We start from the raw sequence: 23,637 nt of genomic DNA, 5'->3' as shown, positions 1-23,637 counted from the left end.
AAGAAGGAAAGAAATAAGTAAGGAAAGAAAGATAAGTGTTGGCAAGGATGTGGAGAAACTGGAAACTCAACACACTGCTTGTGGGTTTAGAATAGAGGACAGCCACTTTGAAATAAAGTATAGTAGCTCCTCAAAACCCTAAATATAGAGTTACCATATGTACTGGGTACATACCCAATAGACACAAAAACATACGTCTTCACAAAGCTTATACATGAATTTATATAAAAGCACAATTCAGAATTGCCAAAATGTGGATATAACCTAAATGTCCATCAACTGATGAAGGGATAAGTAAAATGTGGTATATTAATATGATCGAATTCTATTCAGCTACATAAAGAAATGAAGTACCGATACGTGCTACAACATGGAAGAACCCTGAAGTCCCTACACTAAGTGAAAGAAACCACTCACAAAAGGACACATGTTGAATGATTCCATTTATATGAAATGTACAGAATAGGCAAATCCATAGAAAAAGAAAGTATCTTAGTGGTTACCAAAGGTTGGGGGAGGGAAAAATGAGGAGCGAATGCCAATGGGGTTTCTACTAGGGGTTACAAAATATTTTGAAATTAAACAGTGGTGATGGTTGCACAATTCTGTAAATCTAAAAACCATGGATTACATACTTTTAAAGGGTAATTTTAAGGTGTGTGAACAATATCTCAATAAAATTGTTATTATTTTAAAAAGTCACATACTGTATTATTCCATTCATATAATATTCTTGAAATAACAAAATTATAGTGATGGAAGGCAGATTAGGAATGAGGCAGTGGTGGATGTGACTATAACGAGGGAGCATAACAGAGATCTTTGTGTTTATTGAACAGTTCGGTGCCTTGATTATGTTCGCAGTTAAATAAATCTACACACTTGTGCATTAAAATGGCATAGAACTATATACATACACTGTCCTAAAATCAAACTCCTGGTTTTCCTATGGTCCTATAATTATGTAAGATGCAATCACAGAGGGAAACTAAGTGAGGACTCCACAGGACCTCTCTGTACCATCTTTGCAACTCCCTGTGAATCGAATTACTTCAAAACAAAAAATGAAAAAAAATAGAAATAAAAAGCTCCAACGGTCTTCAAATCTCATCTTTAACAATACTGTCCTAACTATTATCTTAGCTTTCTATGAGTTCCTTAATACCCAGAAAAGATACCCTGGGGAATAGATATAACATAGTGCAGGCTTTGAGGCAAATATGTTTCTCATTGCAAAGACATAATTTGGTACTTCAGGTTTTTAATGGATCTTATATTTGCTTAGAGTCAACCAAGTATTGCTATTCTTTCTCCCCAGTGGTGAGCATACTGCTTTGTACAAAGGTGGCACTCATGAAATATTTGGTTATGAGTGAATTCTGAATTTTCAGGTCTCAGACAACAAACTGAGCTCCATTCCAATGCTGTAATGCCTCAGTTCTAAAGGTGACATCAACACTATTTAGGGAATCTTCTTTTTTCATATTTAAAGACTTCTTTTTTTAGAGTAGTTTTAGATTTACAGTAAAAGTGAGAGAAAATGGAATTCCCAGGAACCGCCAGCCCCAACACATGCATAGTGACCCCCATTATCAACATCTGCTTTCAGAGTTATGTTGCTACAATTGAAGAACTGACAATAACACAGCAGCATCGTAATCATCTAAGGCATCTTCTTTTCCAAGTTCAAGTTTCTCAGTCTCTGAAAAAATATAGTTCTTATTTAATTGTACTTCTACTATACTTTGCATAAATATACTTCTCTGAGCCTATATATCATTGTAGTCCCCACTATTTGTATGATAATTGCCTAATTTTAAAAAGCCTTAGTTGCATTCATAAATTTCATAGGGATAAAAGTTAACTTTTTCAATGACATGATGTCACTGTGTGCCTTGTGTCAGAGGACCCCAGAGTACAGAACAGCATCATGCTTAGCCTGTGTCTGCTGCTGCCATGGGATGTCCCCACACTGTCAGGTCCCCTACTTCAGTAACAACTTGAGGATAAGTAAAATGGAGTTCCACGGGACTAGGAACTGACTCTTATCCTGGGAAAGCTCTTTAAAACAGATTTCACAATCCAAGGCGGATAGAAATAGGGCTTAGAATGGGACCTGTTAATCCAGTTGCAGCTCAAAAACTGTTCTCCAACATGTCCACGTTCATCTATGCATTAAAGTAGCTGATTTCCTCTATCCTTGAACAGACTTCCTCACAGTGCCCATTCACTGGTCATATATAGCTTGATTCCCAGAATTGGAGTCTATGAGAGGTTCAGTCCCCAGATTCTGGCTGACAGGGTATAAAACGAAGAATGAATGGCTATAATGATTAGTTCCCAGTAACTCTGACAATGCATGTTTTTGGTAGGTTGTGTCAAATAATGGCTTGGACCCGAGAACTTCTATTTTCTTTCTGGAATCTCTATCATGATGAGACTAATACACACTACATATGTCATATGGATCACCCAGGATCACCAGAATACACTGCTGCTGGTCTGAGCACATCTGCTCCTTCCAGGAGCTGGCATCATACTACACGTTCTGAGGAACCGTTTGGCTGCAGATCAAACTCTTCAGCATGGCATAAAGCACTCCAGGAAATGACTCGGGTTCTCCATTTTCCTCTCTTACTGTTTCTCATCCACACTCTACGCTCCAGCCGTAGCATAACCTGACCTTCCCCCGTCTCCCCAGGCATTTTCACATCTCCCATTTCTCTGCTTGGTTGCTGCTTCTGCCTGAAGTAGCTTTTGCCTTCCACATTTTCCAGAAAACATTGAATCATCTTAAAAACTAATCAATAAAAAGTGCCTTCATTTTAAGTACTTTATATGCACTATCCCATTGAAATTAAAAAAAAAAAAAAAGAGGTCAAAATCATTAAGGCCTCTATTTTATAGAGGAGGAAACTGAGGCATATGAAGGCTGAATGATGCCCAAAGTCATCCAGTAAGTAAGTGACAGAGCCCAATATAAGTCAAGTATGTTCATCTAGAAAGACCATGTTCATTACCACAACATTTTCCCCTCTCCAAAGCATTCTATGGTTCTACAGTAGAAGCCTTGGGGAATCTTCTAAAAATCCAGATATCCCTAACTCCATATTAACCTGTGTTATTGGAATCCCTATTGCTGGAGCTCCAGGATCTAGATTTTGGCAAAGTTCCCCGGGTGACTCTAATGTACATCCTGTTTGAGAAACACTGCCTGGTGATATAAAAGAGCTTAAACAACTATCAACGCTTAGCATACTACTAAGAAATTGGACAGCATCTGAAAGTGATTTTGAAAATTTAACCATTTTTCATAAAAGTTAAATGAGACATATCTATTTTGCAAAAATGAGAATCTGTAGAGAAGTATTTCCAAGAGTAACTGCATTCTGGTAACATTTTAATTACATTTTATAAATTAGCAAAAAATCTGTTTTCTAAAGAAAAATGAATTTAAATGATCTTTCATTTAAATTCTTGACAAAGGATCAACTACAATTGTGTGGAAAAGATCTGAATATTTGATTGAGTGTGTGGCTGTCTTAGTGGTCCTCAGGCATCAGAAATAAAATCTCAAGTCTGACGCCGAAATATCAGTAATAGTTCAGGGTTCATACTAGTCAGTGTTTCATGTCCCTGGAACACTCAGAGAGAACCATTATAATCAGTCAATTTGAAATGTGAGGAAACAAAAGCAATGGCATATACGAAACCTCTGATATTTTGACAAGTATTCTTTTTAAATGATGGAAACCCAAGAAGCAATAAAATTTGAAATTTTATTTTGCATGTTCTACAGAGGACTCTCCCTTTGCGACTTCACAATTTAATTCTTCTAATGCAAGGCTCTTTGCCTTTGTGTTTACATAATGTGAGGTATAAATTTGTGTGGTTTCTTTTACTTTTTATTTTGAAATAATTTTAAACGGACAGAAAAGTTGCAAAGCACAGTTCTCAAATACTCATCACCCAGCTTCTACTATTAATATCTTATCTAGAAATAGTAAAATTATCAAAACTGACAAATTAAAATCGATACAATATCACTAACTCATCTAGAGGCTTTGAATTTAGACAAGTATCATAGTAATGTCCTTTACTCTGGACCAGGATATAATCTAGGACCCCACATTGCATACAACTGTCGTATCTTTTTAGTATTCTTCAGTCCAGGACAGTTCCTCAGTCTCTGTCTGGCATAACCTTGACACTTTTGAAGAGCACTGGTTAGGCATTGTACAGAATTTCTCAATTTGAGTTGGTCAGCTGTTTCCCATGATTAAAGTTACATACGTTGGTCAAGAAAGTGAGCCTATGCATCAAAACAAAAAGGTTCATGATGTTGACGGTCCTGAATACTGGTGACACTAACTTGAATCAGTTGGTTAAGCTGACGTCAGTAAGAGTACCCCACTGTGAAGCTATTAGTTTTTCCTTTGTAACTGAGAAGGTAAGGAGGTAAATTGAGATTATACGAATATCCTCTTTTTATTGTAATTTTAGCATCCATCAGTGGTTCTTTCCTGCAACAATTATCACTGTGATGTTTAAGATAATTTTCTATTTCCCTCATTCCTCATATGTTTATTAGTTGAAAGTCAACAATCTAAAGAGTTCTTTCCATTCTTCCACATTTACTGATTGATTCAATTATTTATTGACATTAGTGTGGAGTCATGGATATTTGTTTTATTCTATAAATTATAATCCATTACTATAATTATATTATATTTATTTTGTTCCTCAAATTGTCCCAGTTTGGCTATTGGGAACTCTTTGAAGTTGGCTCCTTTGTACTTCTGCCATGTTCCCATCATTTTATGAGCACTTCCTCACTTACCAGCACCACAAGATGTTCCAGGCTTATATTATATTTGCTGTGAAAAATTGGATGAATGATTTAGCACTGCCCAAAACAAGAAAACAGACCCCTAAAAAATTTTTTTTTTGCTCAGTCTCCCTGACCACTGCAGGCTCTGATACCTTACTCTACTTTTTGAGGATTGTTTTCCTTCATACTTCAAAATACTGCATTTGCCAGAGAATGCTGAGAAGAGCTAGTTAACTGTCAAATGACTGACACAGAAAATTGATATTTAAAGAAAGTAATTTAAAGATAAACCAACCATTCATTTCTATAGATCAGAATATTTTCTTTCTTTTTTTTGCAAGAAACTATTTTAATCAAAAAGTAAACAAAACTCCAATATATAAAGGATTCAAAAGTAATAAAGTATTAGTATAAATATATTCATGTAAATGTTTGAAACTATAACATTTGCTTATCTGACAATTGAGATAAAAATTGAAGGATGTTATAGTTCCAGTTACTTATTAAACTCTTCATTTAGTTTCTTTCTATATTTTGTTTTGATTACACATTTCCTGAAAATTCTTTTTGCATGAAAAAGTAGTTGCAAAGTATATGGACTTCTTGAGTACTGCAACTTAACAATTATGTTAGGATTCTCTTCCAGAAAAAAGATCTGAAACTTTTTAAAAATATATTAAGAAATGTTTGCTTTACAGTTGAAACATTCAGGTTCTGGCTACTGTGAAAAAGGGTACTCTACACTGTCCCCCACTGAATGCAGCTACAAAACCTCGACAGAATAAATGGAACAGCATTTTGAGGACTGGATAGAGGATAGAGGATGAACAGAATTCAAATATCACCATATAAGCAGTACAAGTTTATCCATTTTTTCACTGTTGTATCCCCAGGTCTGAACCCATCGCACAGGAAATAAAATAAGCACCAGGACACTGCTATAGATAAATGAGTGTGCACCCCTCCTACCAAATTCATATACTGAAATCTTGTCCCCCAGAGGAAGCATATTTGGAGGTGGAGTCCTGGAGAAGAGAATGGAGCCCTCATGAATGGGATTCACATCCTTATCAAAGAGACCTCAGAGAGCTGCCTTACCCCTTCCACCATGAGAGGACCAAATGAAAAAACAGCCATCTATGAACCAAGAAGCAGGTTCTCATCAGACACCGAATATGTCAGTGCCTTGATCTTGGGTTTCCCAGCCTCCGGAAGTGTAACAAATAAATTCCTATTGTTTATTAGGAACCCAAGCAATGGTAATTTTGTTATAGCAGCCCGAACGAACTAAGACAGGTGCAGACAGAGAACGCTCCAGGAGAAGCCTTTCAGTGCTGGCTCAAGGAATAGGAAGGGGAACGCATAACACTCAAAGAGAGTGTGGGAGTCCGTGGTTGTGGCTTTCTTTTATCTTTCCCCCTCCCCCAGCTCTCAGGCAATGCTGAGGTGACAGCATTTGAAAAGAAGACACAATGGGAGCCAGCGAAAGCGAAATTCCTAAGGAAGGGGAATGTTCCTCTAAGTTTGATGGAACTGCAGTTTCCAAAAAGTGGTGTCAAATCCTATGCTCTTTGTCTCTCTCTGTCCTGCTGTCACCTGGCCCCAAAGACAGGTGCAGTTATGGACGTGCACAAGAGAACAGGGGAACTAAACCATAGCATTCTGGCCTGAAGACCAAAATGAGGCACCCCCGGAAACTGGAAATTACCAAGGAGATCATGAGAGAGGAATCTGGGAATATGATGCATAAAGTTGTTTATGAATTCCTGGACATATGCACATACCAAATTCAACCAATCACACTTTGAGAACTGAGCTAACAGAGACACCACCCAGATCTCAGACTGGCTATTTGGTGCTGCATACACAACACAGATTTGGATAGCTCTACAAAAGTTTGGAAAACTGAAGTGACATTAGAACCAGGGCCCACAGGAAAGCTCATCAGAACCTGTGGCACAGGAAAGCTCATCAGAACTTGTGACCTAATCACCTTGAAACCACCAAGTGTGATATTCTGACTAGTAAGAAATATATATTTGGTCATCTGCAATATATATTTGGTCATATATGATTTCTCAAATATTTATCTCCCAGTTCCCAAAGCCCTCCAAATTTCCTGGGCGATAAGAGCAATGGGAGCATCTTTTGTTGTAATATTTGGTCTCTTGTCTTTGGTTTCTGAGAAAGCATAAAGGTGAAACGGGTGTCTTGTTATTCATAACAAGCCCCTTTATACACATCTAGGTTTATGTCAATGAAGTGACTTTAGGAAAACACCTAAGGGTGAGGGCTGATTGCCAGGGGAACCAACTACGAATAGAAGATTGGAACTTTCAGTCCAATCCACTCCCTGGTTTCTGAGGAGGGGAGAGGGGCTAGAGGTTGAATCAATCACCAATGGCTATTTATTTAATCAGTCATGCCTTGTAATGAAACCACCATAAAAACCCAAAAGGGAGGAGTTCAGAGAGCTTCCAGGTTAGCTATTGTTTTTCAGACACAATGAATACAATTAGAAATCAAACTTAAAAAGTTTTACAGTTTACATAGAAATGTAAAAATTAAACAAGACACTCCTAAATAATCAAATTCTGAAATTAACCTTTACTTTAACGGCCAATTGATTTTGAACTAGAAAATTCAACAGGAAAAGAACAGTCTTTTCAACAGATGATGCCGGGACAATAAGATAAACATACACACACACACACTCAAAATGGATCCAATGGATCAGAAACCTGAATTTAAGACTTAAAAATTATAAAATTCTAAGAAGACACTATAGATGTAAATATCCATGTCTCCTTAAATTAGTCAATGGTTTCTACAACACCTAAAGCACAAGTGACAAAAGTTAAAGAGATAAACCACAAATTCAGAGTCCATTTTTAAGTGCTGAGTTCTCAAAGAATGTAGAACCCCATTCCAAGCTCCCTTTAGGCTATAAAAACACCATTTTGTATCTATGCCTCCTTCACTGTTAATCATTTTAGAAAAATTCTTAAAATACCAATAGTGCTCAGTCCTTGCTAATCATTGTTCATTTTCAGTGTCACCAATAATACACCTAGAATATTTTAATGTATGTAAATAACTATAATAAATGATAATGAAAACTATCCTTATGGGCAAAAGGGGTCAAAGAGTACAAACTTCCAGTTATAAAATAAATGTCATAAAGATAGAATATACGGCATGGGGACTATGTGATGCATATTCGAAAGTTGCTAAGAGTAAATCTTAAAAGCTCTCATCATAAGAAAAAAAAGTATTAACTGTGTATGGTGATGAATTTTAATTATACTTATTGTGGTGATCATTTCACACTATATACAAGTATCTAATCATGTTGTATATTTGAAACTAATATAATGTTATATGCCAATTATACCTCAGTAAAAAAATTTTCATTTGAATAAATATGTGAAATCGTAACACTCAATATTGGCATCTATTTTAACTATTCAAAATTAACAAGAATTCATTTTAAATTTTGATTTAATTTTTTAAGCTCTTTTGGGGAAGGTAGTTAAGTTTATTTATTTATTTTATTATTTTTTTTTTTTTTAATGGAAGTACTGAATATTGAACCCAGGACCTCATTCATACTAAGCATGCACTTTACCACTGAGCTATACCTTCCCCCTTTAAATTTCCACTTAAACCGTTTAATCTATAAGAATATTTAAACTATTTTTTCTGATTCTAAAAGTAAAACAATGTGATTGTTTTAAGGGACATAGATATTTTTACAAAATTGTGATCATATAATATGCATAATTTCGTATGCTGCTTTTTTATCTTTATAAATGAACACATTTCATGTCATTGCTCAAAAATATGATAAATCCAATATACTGCTCCATTGTACCGATAAACTTCAAATTATTTCATCTAATTTCTATTAAAAAATGGGCAAAGGACTTGAATAGACATTTTTTTTCAAAGGAGACATATAAATGCCAACAGGCACATGTAAAGGTGCTCAATATCACTCATCATCAGGCAATGCAAATGAAAACCACAATAAGATATCACTTCACACATGTTAGGATGTCTATTATCAAAAAAAAAAAAAAGTAGAACAAATGCTGACGTGGATGCAGAGAAAAGGGAACCCTTGGGCACTGTTGGCGGGAATGTACATTTGTGCAGCTGCCATGGAAAAGAGTATGGAGGTTCTTCATTGTGATTTTGATTTGCACTTTCCTGAGATTACTCTTTTTTTGATTTCCATTTTTTAACCTATTAAAAAATAATGTCTTTGGCTTGAGAGTCGAAGGCTTGGTAAAAGTCAATGATTATACTATGAATCTCTATTCTGAAATATGAGCTATGTGGAGCTTGATGAATAAGCTGTAAGAAAGAGGAGAAACAGAGAAAATAACTTCTACGAAAAAAAAAAAAGAAATCTCCAGATTTTCTCAGATCACAAATATTTTCAAAATGACTGAATAGTAAGAGTTGAAACTCTCTGTTGAACTCCTCCTAATCATTGAGAAGGAATTTATTAGTAATACGATAAACTAATTATAAAAAGTATTTAAAAGGATGGAGGTCTTTGGTAAGCCTCATGATTAAGATATTTGCACCTCTGTCAGATTTTAAGCTTTTATTAATTCATTAAATAGGAAAATCTCATGATGCTTTATACCTTTCGTTTCTTGCTACTAAAACTACCCAGCACATTTATGTATAACTCTTCTGTGACACTGGATACTTTCTACCTTAAACTGTACTGTGCAACCTTCTGAAAGTTTAATAGCTTCGTCTTTGTCCTGTTTCTTCTCTGTTTTCCATCATCTCTCCCCTTGCCAAATACCTAACACAAGACTATATATATATATACACATACATACATACACAGCAGGCTATCAATTACTATTTGATGAAAGAATGAGCAAATTACTGAATGAATGAAAAAGTGATTGTGGTCTTCTCTGCTCTGAATCACGCCTTTCACATTTTCATAAAAACACGAAAAGTAAAAGAGGCCTTTTTCTTTAATATAAACTCTATAAGCTTAGTTCCATCAATGTCAATCAGGTAACGTCCAAGGCATTCCAGTTAGATATCTAAATATATAAGTGTGACAGCTTAAAGAAATTGGTGCATTCAAATTTCTTAGGTATATAGAAAAAGTGAACATAAGGTGCCAGTAATGTTATTCCAAGCCCTTAACTTTTATTTGACTCTTCAATAGGTTTCCTCTTACATGGTAACACATGAGGTTTTTTTCTTTTAAGAGTCTTCTCAACCCAACAAAAGTGGATATCATTTTCTTGTACTTTATATTTTAATACAGAATTGAATCCTTAAACTCCCTATTTTTATTTTATTTAATCACTTATGTCTGAAATACATTATTTCTTCCAAAACTGGAAATATACTCAGGTATCACAAAACAAACACGCACATAATACATCTGACTTCGTTCACCATCTGAAATGTGTCATATATAATCAGAGATACACTTAAATTTTATTTTTTATCTCTTTTGTCTACTAGGAATTATTTCCAGACATACTGTTTTACCTCAGATCTTTATCAACTGTTTTCCCATTACAGGGAGTGCTGTATGTATGTATTTCCCAGAAGTATTAAAAACAAGGATATAATTTTGCTTGATTTGTATGACCCTCCAATGTGCTATGCAACTGCATTTCGATAAATATTAACCAACGTCGTTCAAAAGGCAATCTTTAAAATGTATCAGTAGTGTGTGTGCATGTGTACATATGCGTGCCGGTATGTGTAAGGTAGAGAGGACTTGAAAAACAGCTCTGTATTTCAGGGCGCTTCTGACACTTACTGTACGAATATCGAAGGCTTTTTTCCCCCAGATGCTCAGATATTTTGCCAAAATGTGCCAAGACAAAAATCACTTAGAGAATATGAGCTAGCCTAGAGATTAACAAAGCCTGCAACTTCACAGGCTTCCACAAATAATGATATGAAATCAACAGATAATTTTAAGCTAGCAAATATTTCAATACTTCACTCTGTTTGTTTCTATGAAATATTTATCCCATACGAAAGATTTGCTAAAGGAGCTGTAATGGCCTTCTGGGACAGGAAGAATAAGGTTTCCGTAGAAAATGTTAAATTAATTTTGATGGTGAAGCAAAGTTAAGGAAGGGTTGTTAAGGGATGGCTTGCTGCCGCAGGGTGGGGTTTTGTTTTGGTATCCTTTTAGAGCCTGCAGGTGTTTGGCACCAGTTAAAATCAGGGCCAGCTGCGGTATTTCAGCTCTGATATTTCCCTCCCAATAGTTCTCAGAAGTGATGCTGCAGGGTGATGTCTTACACCTGATGTGTTCAACTTGTGTGGTACAAATGTGAAGACTCTGTTCAATAACACCAGTTTTGCGACACCCTTTGCCCTCTCTTCCCCACCCACAGGTCACAGCATCAAGGAGAAAGAAAAACATTATTCAGCAGTTCATTCATACATATGTACAGGTTTTCAACTGAGCAGCTCATTCAAGAAGGGTGATATCCTAGGTTCGCCAAATACACAGTCTTGAGCAAAGTCGAAAAAGTAGGATAACACATTCTCTTTCGGTTCTCATAGTAGACAATGATGCTTTTAAACCCTCTCAATGGTGTGATCCCTACCTATTTTTACAGGAATTTGAATACTTTCTATTAAAAGCTGCATTTTCTTTTAAGTTTGTTTGGGTTGGAAAACCTCAAACCACAATGTATTTCATGCACATGTTCCCAAGGGTATGTTAAATAGGACCATACTGAGGTCATCTAGTAAGTTTTTTTAAACTTTTTAAGAATTCCTTTAATGTACTGCACAATCTTGGCTTGATTAAAAGAAGATATTTCAAGAAAGCACTTGGAAACACGTCTATTAAAATCTATATGCAGATAATCTATACTATACTTCTATAATGCACAGAGTTTTCCACAGATAATTTATCGCTGAGGGAGAAAAACAATAAAACTACTGCTAAAAGGATTTTGGATCAAAACTTTTCAGAGCTATCAGTAAATACAGACCAAAACCCCCCATAGTATTCTTGATTGACTTAACAGGGGATGGCTGCAGGATCATTTTAACTGAGCAGAGGCCTACAGCACATAATCAAAGGATAAAAAGTAGACAATCTTGCATTTACCTCAGAAAAAAAAAATCACTTGCTGTTTCAGATGAGTAAAAAAGGAAGTTTTCCCGAAACAGGAGACTGTGATGAAATTATTTTGGTTAGAAATAGTTCCTACCATCAAGTAAATTCTTGTTGTCTACCAAGTTCAAACCACCAATGAAATATAAATCATCCACTTGATAAGGAGACCCATGGAAAATTTTCTCTTGTTCTTTGATGCTTCTAATTTTTTTTTTTTTTTTTTTTTTTGGTTAGACATACCCCTTTTCACTTCATCAAAGTCTCACTTCCTGCGCCATGTTCCAGGCCTTGTACGTCACCCAAGTCAATCTGCAGTTGAATGAGCAGCTGTGCTGGCTCGGCGCGCACGGAGAGCTGGGCCATAGGCGCCAGCGGTGTGGCCCTACATCTGCACAGAAGTGGCCAGTTCCCTGCACCCAGGGCCAAGAAGCTCCACGGCTCATTGAGGGAAAAACAAGGGAGGACACCTTAAACGGAAATCATACTTTTACGGAAAATGGAAAATAAAAAGATTTTCAGCAATCAGAAAAACGAAGGGTTGAGAATTCCTTGGCACAAAGTTTGCAGATGCGTATTCTTAAAGGGATATAAGTTACAGTTTGACTTCAAGTTAAGGATCCCCCTCTCTGCAACTACATTGGATTTGCCTCTATCCACTAAACAAAGGTAAGTAAAAGAAGGTGTTTTTTTAAAACAAAAATATAATCATAAATGGCACCATGGCCAGAACTACTAATGTTTATTAAACATTTACCATCTTGCAGTCCCTACTATGTGCCTTTGATAAACACTGCCACATTGAACACTTAACGGTATAGAGGAAAGCTCCTATTTAGCCACTTCACTGTTGAGGAAACAGAAACCTAGGAAGCTTATAAAACTGCCCAACAATTCTGACTCCATGGTCAGACCTACTATGTTATGCTTAGTCCCCTGAGCTGTCCAACAAAAGGCTTTTCAGCCAGAGTCTGTCAGCCCCACATGGGAGACCCAGCTGCCACTTGGTCATTTGGAAATCGATACTACAGAGTTAACCAACTCACTCATCCACTGATTCATGCGTCAACCAAATTTTATTGGGCACCTGCTAACTTAAGTCAATTTAGAATTTATTTTTCACAAAGAAAAAGAATTACTAAATCCCTAGCACCTGACACATACTAAGTGCAATAAAAGTTTGTTAAATGAACTTTCAAAATACTTCCTTACATGTCATCTTAAGGTATTTTTTTTAAATAATTTACTTCATACAAATTTTTTTAAACTTCCTGATTTTTTCATATCCTACATTCCTTTCAAATCTCAAAATGATAGTGAATTCCTTCTAAAACAGCCAAACACTTCCAGGCATAGGGAAAAGATGGTACCCTTATCTCTTGTGACAAACAGTCCTACATACAATTGCCATAGTTATCTTTGCTCATTTTTAAAATGAAATAATACTACATTGCTCTCTAGTCTTTCTAAAAATCTAGATAACTTTAAACATATATTTCGATATTTAAATTTCGAAGAATGAAATGATATATAAGAGACCAACTCCACTCTTGCAACAAGGGTAAAACTGTCAATACCTATAACTGTATGATTAAGAATTTTTGATGTTAGAATTGTAACAATTAGAATCTACATTTTAGTGGATAAGAAGGCAGTTTTTGGAGACGTTTTGGGTAGTAGGAAGAGTTGGTATCCTGGCCTAGGTAATAGCAATATTCTCCATTTGAAAAATTGTTTAAGTACTAAAAATAAGCCATAGACCAATAGTGGACACTTCTTGCAGGCCCAAAGGAGTTGAGATACAAAAATTAAAGTAACTAAACAAGGGAAAATTGGGAATGAAAATCCTAACTGCCCAATATTCAATCTGAACCAGCCCATAAAGGGAACAATTTTAAGGGTGGGAACTTGTATCCTTGTTGATCAAAGCCTAAAAAATAAGTAACACTTGAATATATCTAAGGACTTTTAAAATAACATTCTTTGTTTTGGTGCCTTTATCCCTGATGAAACACAGGTGAAGCAACAGAAATGCTGGTGGAAAAACTCTCAGGAATTATCTCTAGAGAAATATGCCCTCAAAACGGCAAGGTCTACACACCTCAGAGCTACTTTTAAGCAGGGAAATAATAGTAAAACCCACCCGTTCGCCTACAAGGGCTTAAAGCCAAAACTTGGCCTCATTCAAAGTTATGAAGTGAGAAAGCTGGCTCTCTGTCTACTACATTCAGAGTTTGCACACGGATTCCTCGCACAAGGAATCACCAGGCATTAATCACTAATGTAGTGGGGACCCTTTCACAAAGACTCAGTCCATGTCAAGTGGATCCCCATATTTCCAATTCTCATCGAGCATTTTTTTTCATTAGGAACAAAGTCTTGCCATGTACACAATCCTTCCAGAAAAAAAAACAGCACAGAGCAGAATTACTGAACCCATTCACTTTTTTTCTCCAGTAAATATTGTAATCATTGAATTCAATGCATTTCAATTCTCCTTTAAACAGATATTCATGTAAAAGGAAGGTACCAAAGTTAGAGTTAGGTCAGTTTTCTTCCTTAAAGAAAGTGTATTCCATTTTCAATAATTCATTTCAAAGAAAAATCTGCTGCTCCATAAATGAAAGGAAAAACTATAATTTTGAAATGTTGAAAAATGACAAGATACATGAATAATCATAGTGAAACTTTCACAGGAAAATGGAATTTGTCTACATTTTGGGATTAATATGTGAATCTGAGAAATGGTAAACTGCTTGCAATGATACTGATTAAAGTAATAAAGTCAAAACTTATTATCTTGACATTATCTAAAAAATCACTTCAACAATGTTATAGAAGAAATGTATTTTCAGGTGATCCTTATTTCTGGGCCCTAAGGAGTCTGTAAGCAATGTGCAATACGAATCTCTATTCAAGCACATTTATTCTTCACGAATAATACACATTAATCAAAGCACATCAAAGCCTCTCTTCTGCAGAATTAACTATGACTTGCTTTCTACATTTTAAGATAACCATACGATGAGAGGTGGGCTGTAACATGAAAGCTCTCCCCTTTCTTCCTACAGAGAATGATCTCTGAGGGCCTGACCCCAACCTCTCAATTGTCTAGATTCCTGTATTTCAGGAAAAACAAATGTCCTGACCTTGGAAACTTACATAAAGTTTACATAAAGTGGCTGCTGAAGAAATATGTTAGATCTGATAGATAAAAGTATGTTGTAGACAGCCAGTTCTGAATTCTGATTATTTTTTATTTCAGAACCATAGTTTAACATTAAGAGTAAAAAAATCATGTGACGTGACTTAAGCTGAAGCCTAATGACTAATGTCCATTTATATGAATCAACCTGGATAGAAAAGAGAGGCAAATTCTTGTGTTTTTAACTAAAACGTCCTAAAAACAATTCAAAAAACCAACCTGGGGTTCTGCAAACACATTCTTCATGTTGTTAATTGGGCCATACGGGACTCCACTGCCTTCAAAAAGGTATAGCCACTCGCTGGTCGTTTCTTCCTCAAACCTGGGAACAGACCACAAAAGGATGCATGTTTACACTCTGGACAAATGTAACACAACTTTTCTTTTGTGGCCCTCTTTGAAAGCAACTGATAATGACAAAAATATGTTTCTTTAACTTTCCTTGTGACTAGTTCTGAGAGAACATTGCCGATATGAAATGACTTGAGTTGCTCTGTAATGATAAAAAAAAAAGCCATCCCCGTCTCCTTGTTTGAAAATCCACTATTAGAGCTGGAATTCCTCCTGTTTCTGTCTCTTGGGTACTTTTTGACAGAGAATTCCCTTGGTGCAGGAAAATTATGTAGAAAATGGCATTTGAGTTTCATATGTGTAATGAGCACTAGATTGAATTTAATAATGATAATAAATAATAGTATCACTGCAGTGTTGAGCATAACCTCATTGTGCAGTGTTTTTTAGTTCTCAGGCATAGTATATCAGGTTAAGGGAGACACTGATACACTAAATTATTCCTCGAAACAAAAAATAAACTAATGTAGTTGTTTTAAAAGAAAGCTATGTATTTTACCTCCATTGTAAAGCACATCAGAATTAACAGCCACAACCAATGGCCTAAAAAAACTTAGCCACTTCTTTACTTGCACTGGGATTTACTAATCAGCACGAATCTGGACATGTGAAGACTGGTATCTCGGTTTAACCAACAGCACTTAAATTCAACCAAGTTCTTTATCTCTGTTTTGTTTTTACTACAATTTAAATTTGACTGGGGAAAGGAGGTGAGAAGGGATAAATTTGGGAGATTGAGATTTGCAAATGTTAGCCACTATGTATAAAAACAGATTTAAAACAAAAACATGTTTCATCTGTATAGCACAGGGAACTATATTCTATATCTTGAATAAAAAAGAATGAAAATGAAAATTAATTGGTTGATTAATTAATTAGGACTTCACAGACACAAAAACTTATTTGATATCCTTTCTTTTCTCTGTTAGGTCTTAAGGAAAGGGGACCTAATTCATGAACTGTTTTTCAGTTCTCTGTTAAGACAGTGAGCACAGAAAAAAAATCTTGGACCCTCAGAGACAACTCAACACTCACAGTTTGTCATATGTGAAGAATTTTAGAGTTGTTACTTGTAATTTTTTAAATTAAGTAATAATCTAGGTGAAAAGAGATTGTTTTAAAGGCATTAGCTATCGTAGATTATTGGCAGCAAGGAAAATGCTTAACTAACATGGAGGGACTAGTGGAAATACAGTAGAAATGCTTAATATTCATGGGCTCCTGTTCAGTTCTCTTTCACATAGCTAGAATTACTCTCGGGTCAGCAGATTCTATGGGAATTTATGTCAGAGAAATGCACTATTTTAAAAAAGGATAAAAACAGTATCAATGCTGTGAGGATATGTCTCTAATTGTCATCTAATAGAGAAAAAGAAAAAGAAAAGAGAAGTTTGAGTTCATATAGTCTCTAAAATACAGACTACTCTATAAATAATTATTTCATTCATATAAATTTTTATATAATAATATAACAAACTTTTTACTGAAGGTAGTATTAACTTTCACTAGGAATACAGTTGATCCTATTTACACATCCACTTGTTCTGTAACCATCTAAAGAGTGCCTACTATACACAAGGCATTGATTATTGTCTTTAAAAATAATGCCTTCCCTTCTCTCTCCATTATGATAAAGATTTTTCATTACACATTTAAATTATGGCCTGGTAATGTTAACTATTCCTACTTAATACACAATAAAATACTTCATTTCTAAATATTGAAAAATATCCTTTCATGGGAATAGCACAATGCAACATTAGATGTCTTGCATAAGTCGATTGTTCACACCCATGCTTTCTTTTCAATGACTGTGAAAATCATCTCCTGGCCAAGACTTCATAAGATATAGATATAGATAGATATATAGAGATATTGAGATATAATAGATACATATCACAAGAATGATATATCTTGAAAGACTAAAAGAGATACTTTGAACCTGGAGTCTTTTCAATCAGGGTGCCAATTGTTTAAGTTTTCATAAACAGAGTGTTATAACGTTTAGTCAGATAAATTTTCAGGACAAGTGAATTTATCACCATTAGACTCACCCAAGTGGCCTAAAAGATCTGCACAGAAAAATGCATGTCAATATCCAAACAGACCCATAGCTGTGGGCTTGCCAACGGAAAACTCAGGGGAATAGCTGAAGTTTTAGTATTTATATAAGCTTTTCACCACTGGGCAAAAGAGAGGGATTTATTTCATGTTATGGAAAACAACAGATGCACTTTGGATATGAGACTGGGGAGAGAGGCAGCGTCTGGGGCTGCAGTTGTGACCACTGTTTGTGTATGTGCGTGGGTGTGGGCGTGGAAGTGTTCATAAATGCCTTAAACTCAATCAGTCAGAGACCGAACATCACTGCATTCCACTTCCCCCAGAGGACACATCCATCATTTTCTTCTGAAAATCTGTCTCTTGATCTAAATCTGATGTACAATCCTTGCCTTTATCTACACACAAAAAAAGCTGTAAGCACATGTTTTTATTAACCACAAAAATTTTGCTTGAAAAAAAAAAAAAAAACAGAAGGAGATGATCTAAATCACTTAGGGCAACACAACCCCAAAGATAAGACAAGGAGGGTGTCCCTGGATCCAGTGTAGTGAGCCTTGAAGCTAGAGTCTCTGGGAAGTTATTTGGAGACTCGTAAAACAATTCAGACTTAATTGCAAACTTACTAAATCAACGCATAATTCAACTCTAGATTTTTGTTGAATTCATTTGATGCCAGAATGGGTATTGTTAATCAGATGGCATCATTTAGGTAGACGAAACACTACTGTATAAAGATAGACTTGAGTTTAAATTTCTTAACATCAAAATTTAACTTAAAAAAATAAAAATTCTTCTCTGTAGAGAACAGATTAATGTTGCAGCCAAAAACCAAGACCAGAGAGCAACGAACAGGAGATCTGCACCACAAAAGTGGGAGATAGAAATAGTTACAACATTAATGATTACTAAATGCTGGTCATTAAACTGTTTGGTCTATATTTTGTAGATTTTATTCTTACAAGCACACTGTAAGGTAAATATTATCTTCCTTCGACCAATAAGAAACTCAAGTTTGGAGAAATAAGCTTACTCAAATTCATATAGCTTCCCCCTCCCAACTTTTTTGAGGTATGATTGACAAATAAAAATCGCATATATTTAGTTTGTATAACATGATTTTTTAAGGAAGGCAATATGATAACTTAATATACATATATAATATACATGATTACCACAATCAAGTCAATCAACACATCCATTACCTCAGTTACCATTTTTGTCTGTGGTGAAAACACTCACGAACTACTCTCTTAGCAAATTTTAAGTATTCAATACAGTATTACGATCTATAATCACCATGTCGTACATTTGATTCTCGGAACTTTTCATCTTATAACTGAAAGTTTGTACCCTTTGATCAGTATCTCCCCATTTCCCACACACCCTAGCCCCTGGCAAGCACTATTCTATACTCTGGTTCTCTGAGTTCAACTCTTTTTAGATCCCACACATAAGTGAAGTCATGCAGTATGTGCACTTCTGTGTTTGGCTTATTTCACTTAGCACTAGGACGCTTCTTCACTTCCATCCTAGGTACCTCAAGATATATCTCTCTACATGAATACACACTCATTCATTTCTTTTTTTTTTTTTTTCTCATTCATTTCTGGTGCTTTTAGCAAGAGTTTGTTTTGTGCCAGTCATGGGGATTACAACAATAAAAAAGACAGTCCTTATATTCAGAGATCATATAGTCTGATGGAGAAAACAGCTATGGGAATTTATGAATTGCAATGCAGGATGCTGAGACAAAAATATGAATGGACAATTTCCAGTTGAAGTACCAAAGAGGGAGACCCAAACTGAGCCTGGGGAGTGAGAAAAGGTGATACTTGAGCCAGATGATATCTGAAGGATGAGTTAGAATTTTCCACGTGGAAGATGGGAAGAAGGATCTTCCTGGCAGAAGGAGCAATGTGGACAAAGACTCAACCTGGAAAGAATCTGAAATCTGTGCCTTGAGTGGCAAAAGATGAAATGGGAAACACAGGTTAGAACCAGGGTGCAAGGCATCTTGTCGGCTATGCTAAGGATATTGGATTTCTCCTGGCGATGAGAAACCCAGAGAGTTCTTTCAGTAGGGGACCGACATAATCAGCACTGACACAGAGAATGGAACTATATCAATGAGACTAGAGATAAAGAAACTTGACAAGAGACACAGTGCTGTCTCCCTCTGATGCTTCTTAAATCTGTCTTTCAGTATCTTCCATATTACTGTCAACCATAAACAAGTTTTCACTTGAAAAAAATAAGTTTCCTTGGGATTCTTACCCCCTTTTTGTTACTATCTATCATTACTGCTTGAGCTTCTGAAATCTGACTTGGTCAGCAACACCTTTTCCTACACAATCTCCATGGGTCTCCAGTGACCACTGGTCAAACCCAGTGTTCTTTTCAGAGTCCTCATCCTACCTGCTTTCTGTGCAGTATTTGACACTGCTGACTAGACTATCTTGGGGTCCTATGATACAATACCTTCTTGGATTTTTAATACCTCTTTGGCCATTTCTGTTTCTTTTATTATTTTACCTTTCTCTTCCAGTCCCAATATTCTTCATTTTCTTTTAGGCACTTAAGTAATCCTGTTATCCATATGCAGATGATACCCAAATCTACACGTCTAGCCTCAACCTTTCCCCAGTTCCCTTTTTCTAGTTACCATAGGATATATCCACTCAGATGCAGTATCGTCTCTGTAAACACAGCTTGCCCATGGATGATTACAATTTCCATTTGTCCCATAAAACTACCTAGCATTCTCCCTTGCCTGAGCTCACAGCCTTGGCTAAATCTGGAACACCTTCTTTTCATCATTTCTTATAATTTATACATAACTGTCCTGTAGAACCAATTTTTCAAAAGTTAAGTTTTATTCCTCTGTTCCCACTATTACTATCACGGTTCAGGCCCTTGATTCTTCATACGTGGAGGACTGTGGCAATCGCTGATTAAAATCTCATTGCCTCCAAGTTTCCTCTTTTCCATAAATCACAAATCTTAGGTAAGTCTCAAATCTGTCCAACTCTCTCTTTCTCCAAGATCATTATCTTCACTCACACTAGAGAAACAGGCTATTTCTTGACTGCTGTTGTATCCCCATAACTTAGAACACAGTTGTACTCGGCATTTGCTAAATGAAGGAATATATGGCTATTTGGGAAGAATAAGAGGGTCTTGTTCATTTGCCTGGTGCCCAGCAAGCCAAACGCTGAGACCATGAGGTTTGCAGCAGAGAAAGGGTTCATTTTGAGGCAGCCAAGTCAGGAAACAGGGGAGAAAGTCTCAAATCCACCTCCTTAGAGGTAAGGGGCTGGAGATATTGATGGGATAAAAACTGAGGCATGGGGAGCATACAGAAAGGTAATTAGAGATAAGAAAAAGGTGAGGCCGTTGTCACTCTGCGCAGATGCAGCCAAGCCACAGGCTTTTTCATGGGACACATGCTCAGAAAACAGCGGCATTAGTATGCTCTGAGGGTGGGGTTTTTGAGCCTCTGACATCTAAAAGTCACGGAGAGGACACTCGTGCATGTCCAGATGGAGGATCGGAGAGCTTAACCAGTCTTAGTCATCTCTGCTCAAACTGGACACAGCTGACTCCAAGTTCCTAAAAACTAATGGGTACACACCCTATCGCCTAGGCGACGTGATACTCGGAGGACAGGCAAGCTTTTATAAAAACAATCAAAGCAGGCCTGTCTAGTGAAGACAGGTCACAACACCATTTATCAGTGGCTCACTGAAGATGACCCTCAGCTGCATCTCAGTCACATTAGCTTCAATTGTGGGGTGGATTAACTTCTCCTAAAACCTTGCTGCGACTAGGTTTATTTAGATACTGAGGTTGGGAGAAGGAAGACAATTTGAGGCTCTTAGCTTTAAATGCAATATCACAGCACCTCTTCCTCCTCCTTCTTCTGCACTGGTCTCTCAATTCTGTATAGAGAAGCATGTCTTATGGAAAATAGATTTCATGTTCCTAAAAACCTATTTACGAACAAATGCTTAAGAAGACAGAATGTTTCAATTTAGGGACTTCCTATGTTCTCCAGAGAATCATAAGCTCTCAGGAATTCAAAAGACCTTAAAAAATCATCTATTGTTTTCTATGATCCTACAAAATCATCATATTATGTATACTGAAAATATTTCTAGTAATAGGGAACATACTGGCATTTCCGTTACTGGAAGTATTCACACACAGGAAGTGTACTACAATGGAAAAGGCATGAGATGTGGATACATTTGGGTCTGAGTCACAGCCCCGGAACCTCCTAGCTATGTGACCTTAATAAAAATATCAATTAATAGGCATTCACAGATTTTCAAATCAAAGCAAACGTTTCTTAAGCATTTACCAAGTGCAAGGCTCTGTGTTAAGCAGTTTACACACATTATGTCATTTAATCCTATGAGTTAGGTACCATCATTATGCTCATTTTTAAAGATGAGCAAATCAAGGTTTAGAGAGTTTAAGTAACCTTTTTAACACATATCAATATTCAAGCTGGAAGTCTATCCTGAGTCCAGAGCTCATGTGTTGACCACCACTATCTACTGCTTGACCCTGGGCAGCAGGGTCCAGGAGAGCAGATCAGACAAAGCTCTGTAAGTGATGCGCTGCTGATGACCAGGCGCACAAAGGGCTTAAAAAGGCAGTACAGCATCTCAGTGCTACTGTTAACTGTAGCAAACAAAATGCTGAGAGCCTTTTATGTACCAGGCACCACAAGAAATACTTTGCACATATTATTTCTGGCCCTTGAAATCCGCTGGGTTGAGTTTTATGATCCTCATGATTGAGCAAACTAGGGCATAGAGGAGTAGAAACGTACGGATCAAAAATATGAAAACGAATATATGTATGTATATGCACGACTGGGACGTTGTGCTGTACACCAGACACTGACACATTGTAACTGACTGTACTTCAATAAAAAAAGAAACATAAAAAAAAAGAAATGTATGGATCAGAAGGCTCAAAGCTGAAGCTGGTGGGATCTTGAACTGGTCTTTGCCGATGCTCCTTCAGTAAGGTAAACTCACTAGATGTCAGCACCAGTGCAATCAGATCTAGCACACAGTGCCACCCTTAAGCCATTGGCAACTCAGCTACTGTTTGCCCACAGAAGTACGGGCAGAGGGAGGTTAACTGTACTGGGTGAGCTGCCTGGGCTCCAACCATTCATAATTTCCTTTCTGCTGACCATTGATGAACCCTATGGTCCCATAATGTCTCATAATATTGGCCATCATTTTTCAATCTGATCCTTTCAAGAACTGTGAGAAAGGACAAAGTGTCCCTATTTTGAAGAGGAAAAAATTGAAGCATTATTGGGACTCATACTCAATTCCTTGAATCTCAGGCTCAGAGCTCATCTCACTGTACACTGCTGCCAATTATAAAAGATAATCAACAAATAAGCCAATAAATAAAATTTATTAAAAATACAAGCCTGCTTTTACCCTAAACTCCTAAACTCACTTAGCTTTGCGACCTTGGGTAAATTGTTTAATCTCTCTGTGCTCCAATCTTTCCATCTGTTATAAGGAAATTAAAATTAGTTGTAAATTGCTTACCACATCACCTAGCACATAGTAAGTACTCAAAATGGTATTTACTTTGTAGTAAGGTCACATAATAAAAATGAGAACAATAATAAAATATGTCTATAATTGCAAATTCAAAGAAGTAACTTTAACAATGTATACAGCAACTCCTATTTTTTGCTGATCATATCTCAGATATTTTGTGATTATAAAAGTCTAACCATACACACACATCAAATAATCACACCTAAAATCAATACAATGTTATATATCAATTACATCTCAATTTTAAAAATTGAAGTCTAAGCCTCTGGGATTTCTAAAATATATTTATATGTTACTTTGTTATTGCTTCTTTCTTTCTTTCTCTACAAAATAACAGTGCACTGAAGCCTCTAGGGGATTGGTGATGACACCACTGTCAGGAATCCCAGTCTTCACTGCATTTAGAGATCCCATAAGAGGGAGAGACAATACAGAGATTTCAAACTAGGCA

General features: G+C 36.3%; 1 protein-coding gene across 6 annotated transcripts in view; it reads right to left on the bottom strand.

The window, feature by feature from the left end:
- The window catches only part of SUGCT (succinyl-CoA:glutarate-CoA transferase), a 553,331-nt gene that overhangs the window by 304,597 nt on the left and 225,097 nt on the right, over positions 1-23,637 (bottom strand). For all 6 annotated transcript variants that reach the window (XR_010381748.1, XM_031454642.2, XM_064487720.1 and 3 more), the window contains one exon: positions 15,394-15,496. Coding sequence is in view for 5 of the 6 variants with exons in the window: in XM_031454642.2 (XP_031310502.2) it covers positions 15,394-15,496 (103 nt within the window). In the remaining variant the exon portion in view is untranslated. The remainder of the gene's footprint in view (positions 1-15,393; positions 15,497-23,637) is intronic.

Source organism: Camelus dromedarius, chromosome 7, assembly GCF_036321535.1.
Source record: "Camelus dromedarius isolate mCamDro1 chromosome 7, mCamDro1.pat, whole genome shotgun sequence".
Classification (NCBI taxonomy): domain Eukaryota; kingdom Metazoa; phylum Chordata; class Mammalia; order Artiodactyla; family Camelidae; genus Camelus; species Camelus dromedarius.
The sequence above is the reverse complement of the archived record's forward strand: the minus strand, read 5'-3'. Positions and strand labels throughout refer to the sequence as shown.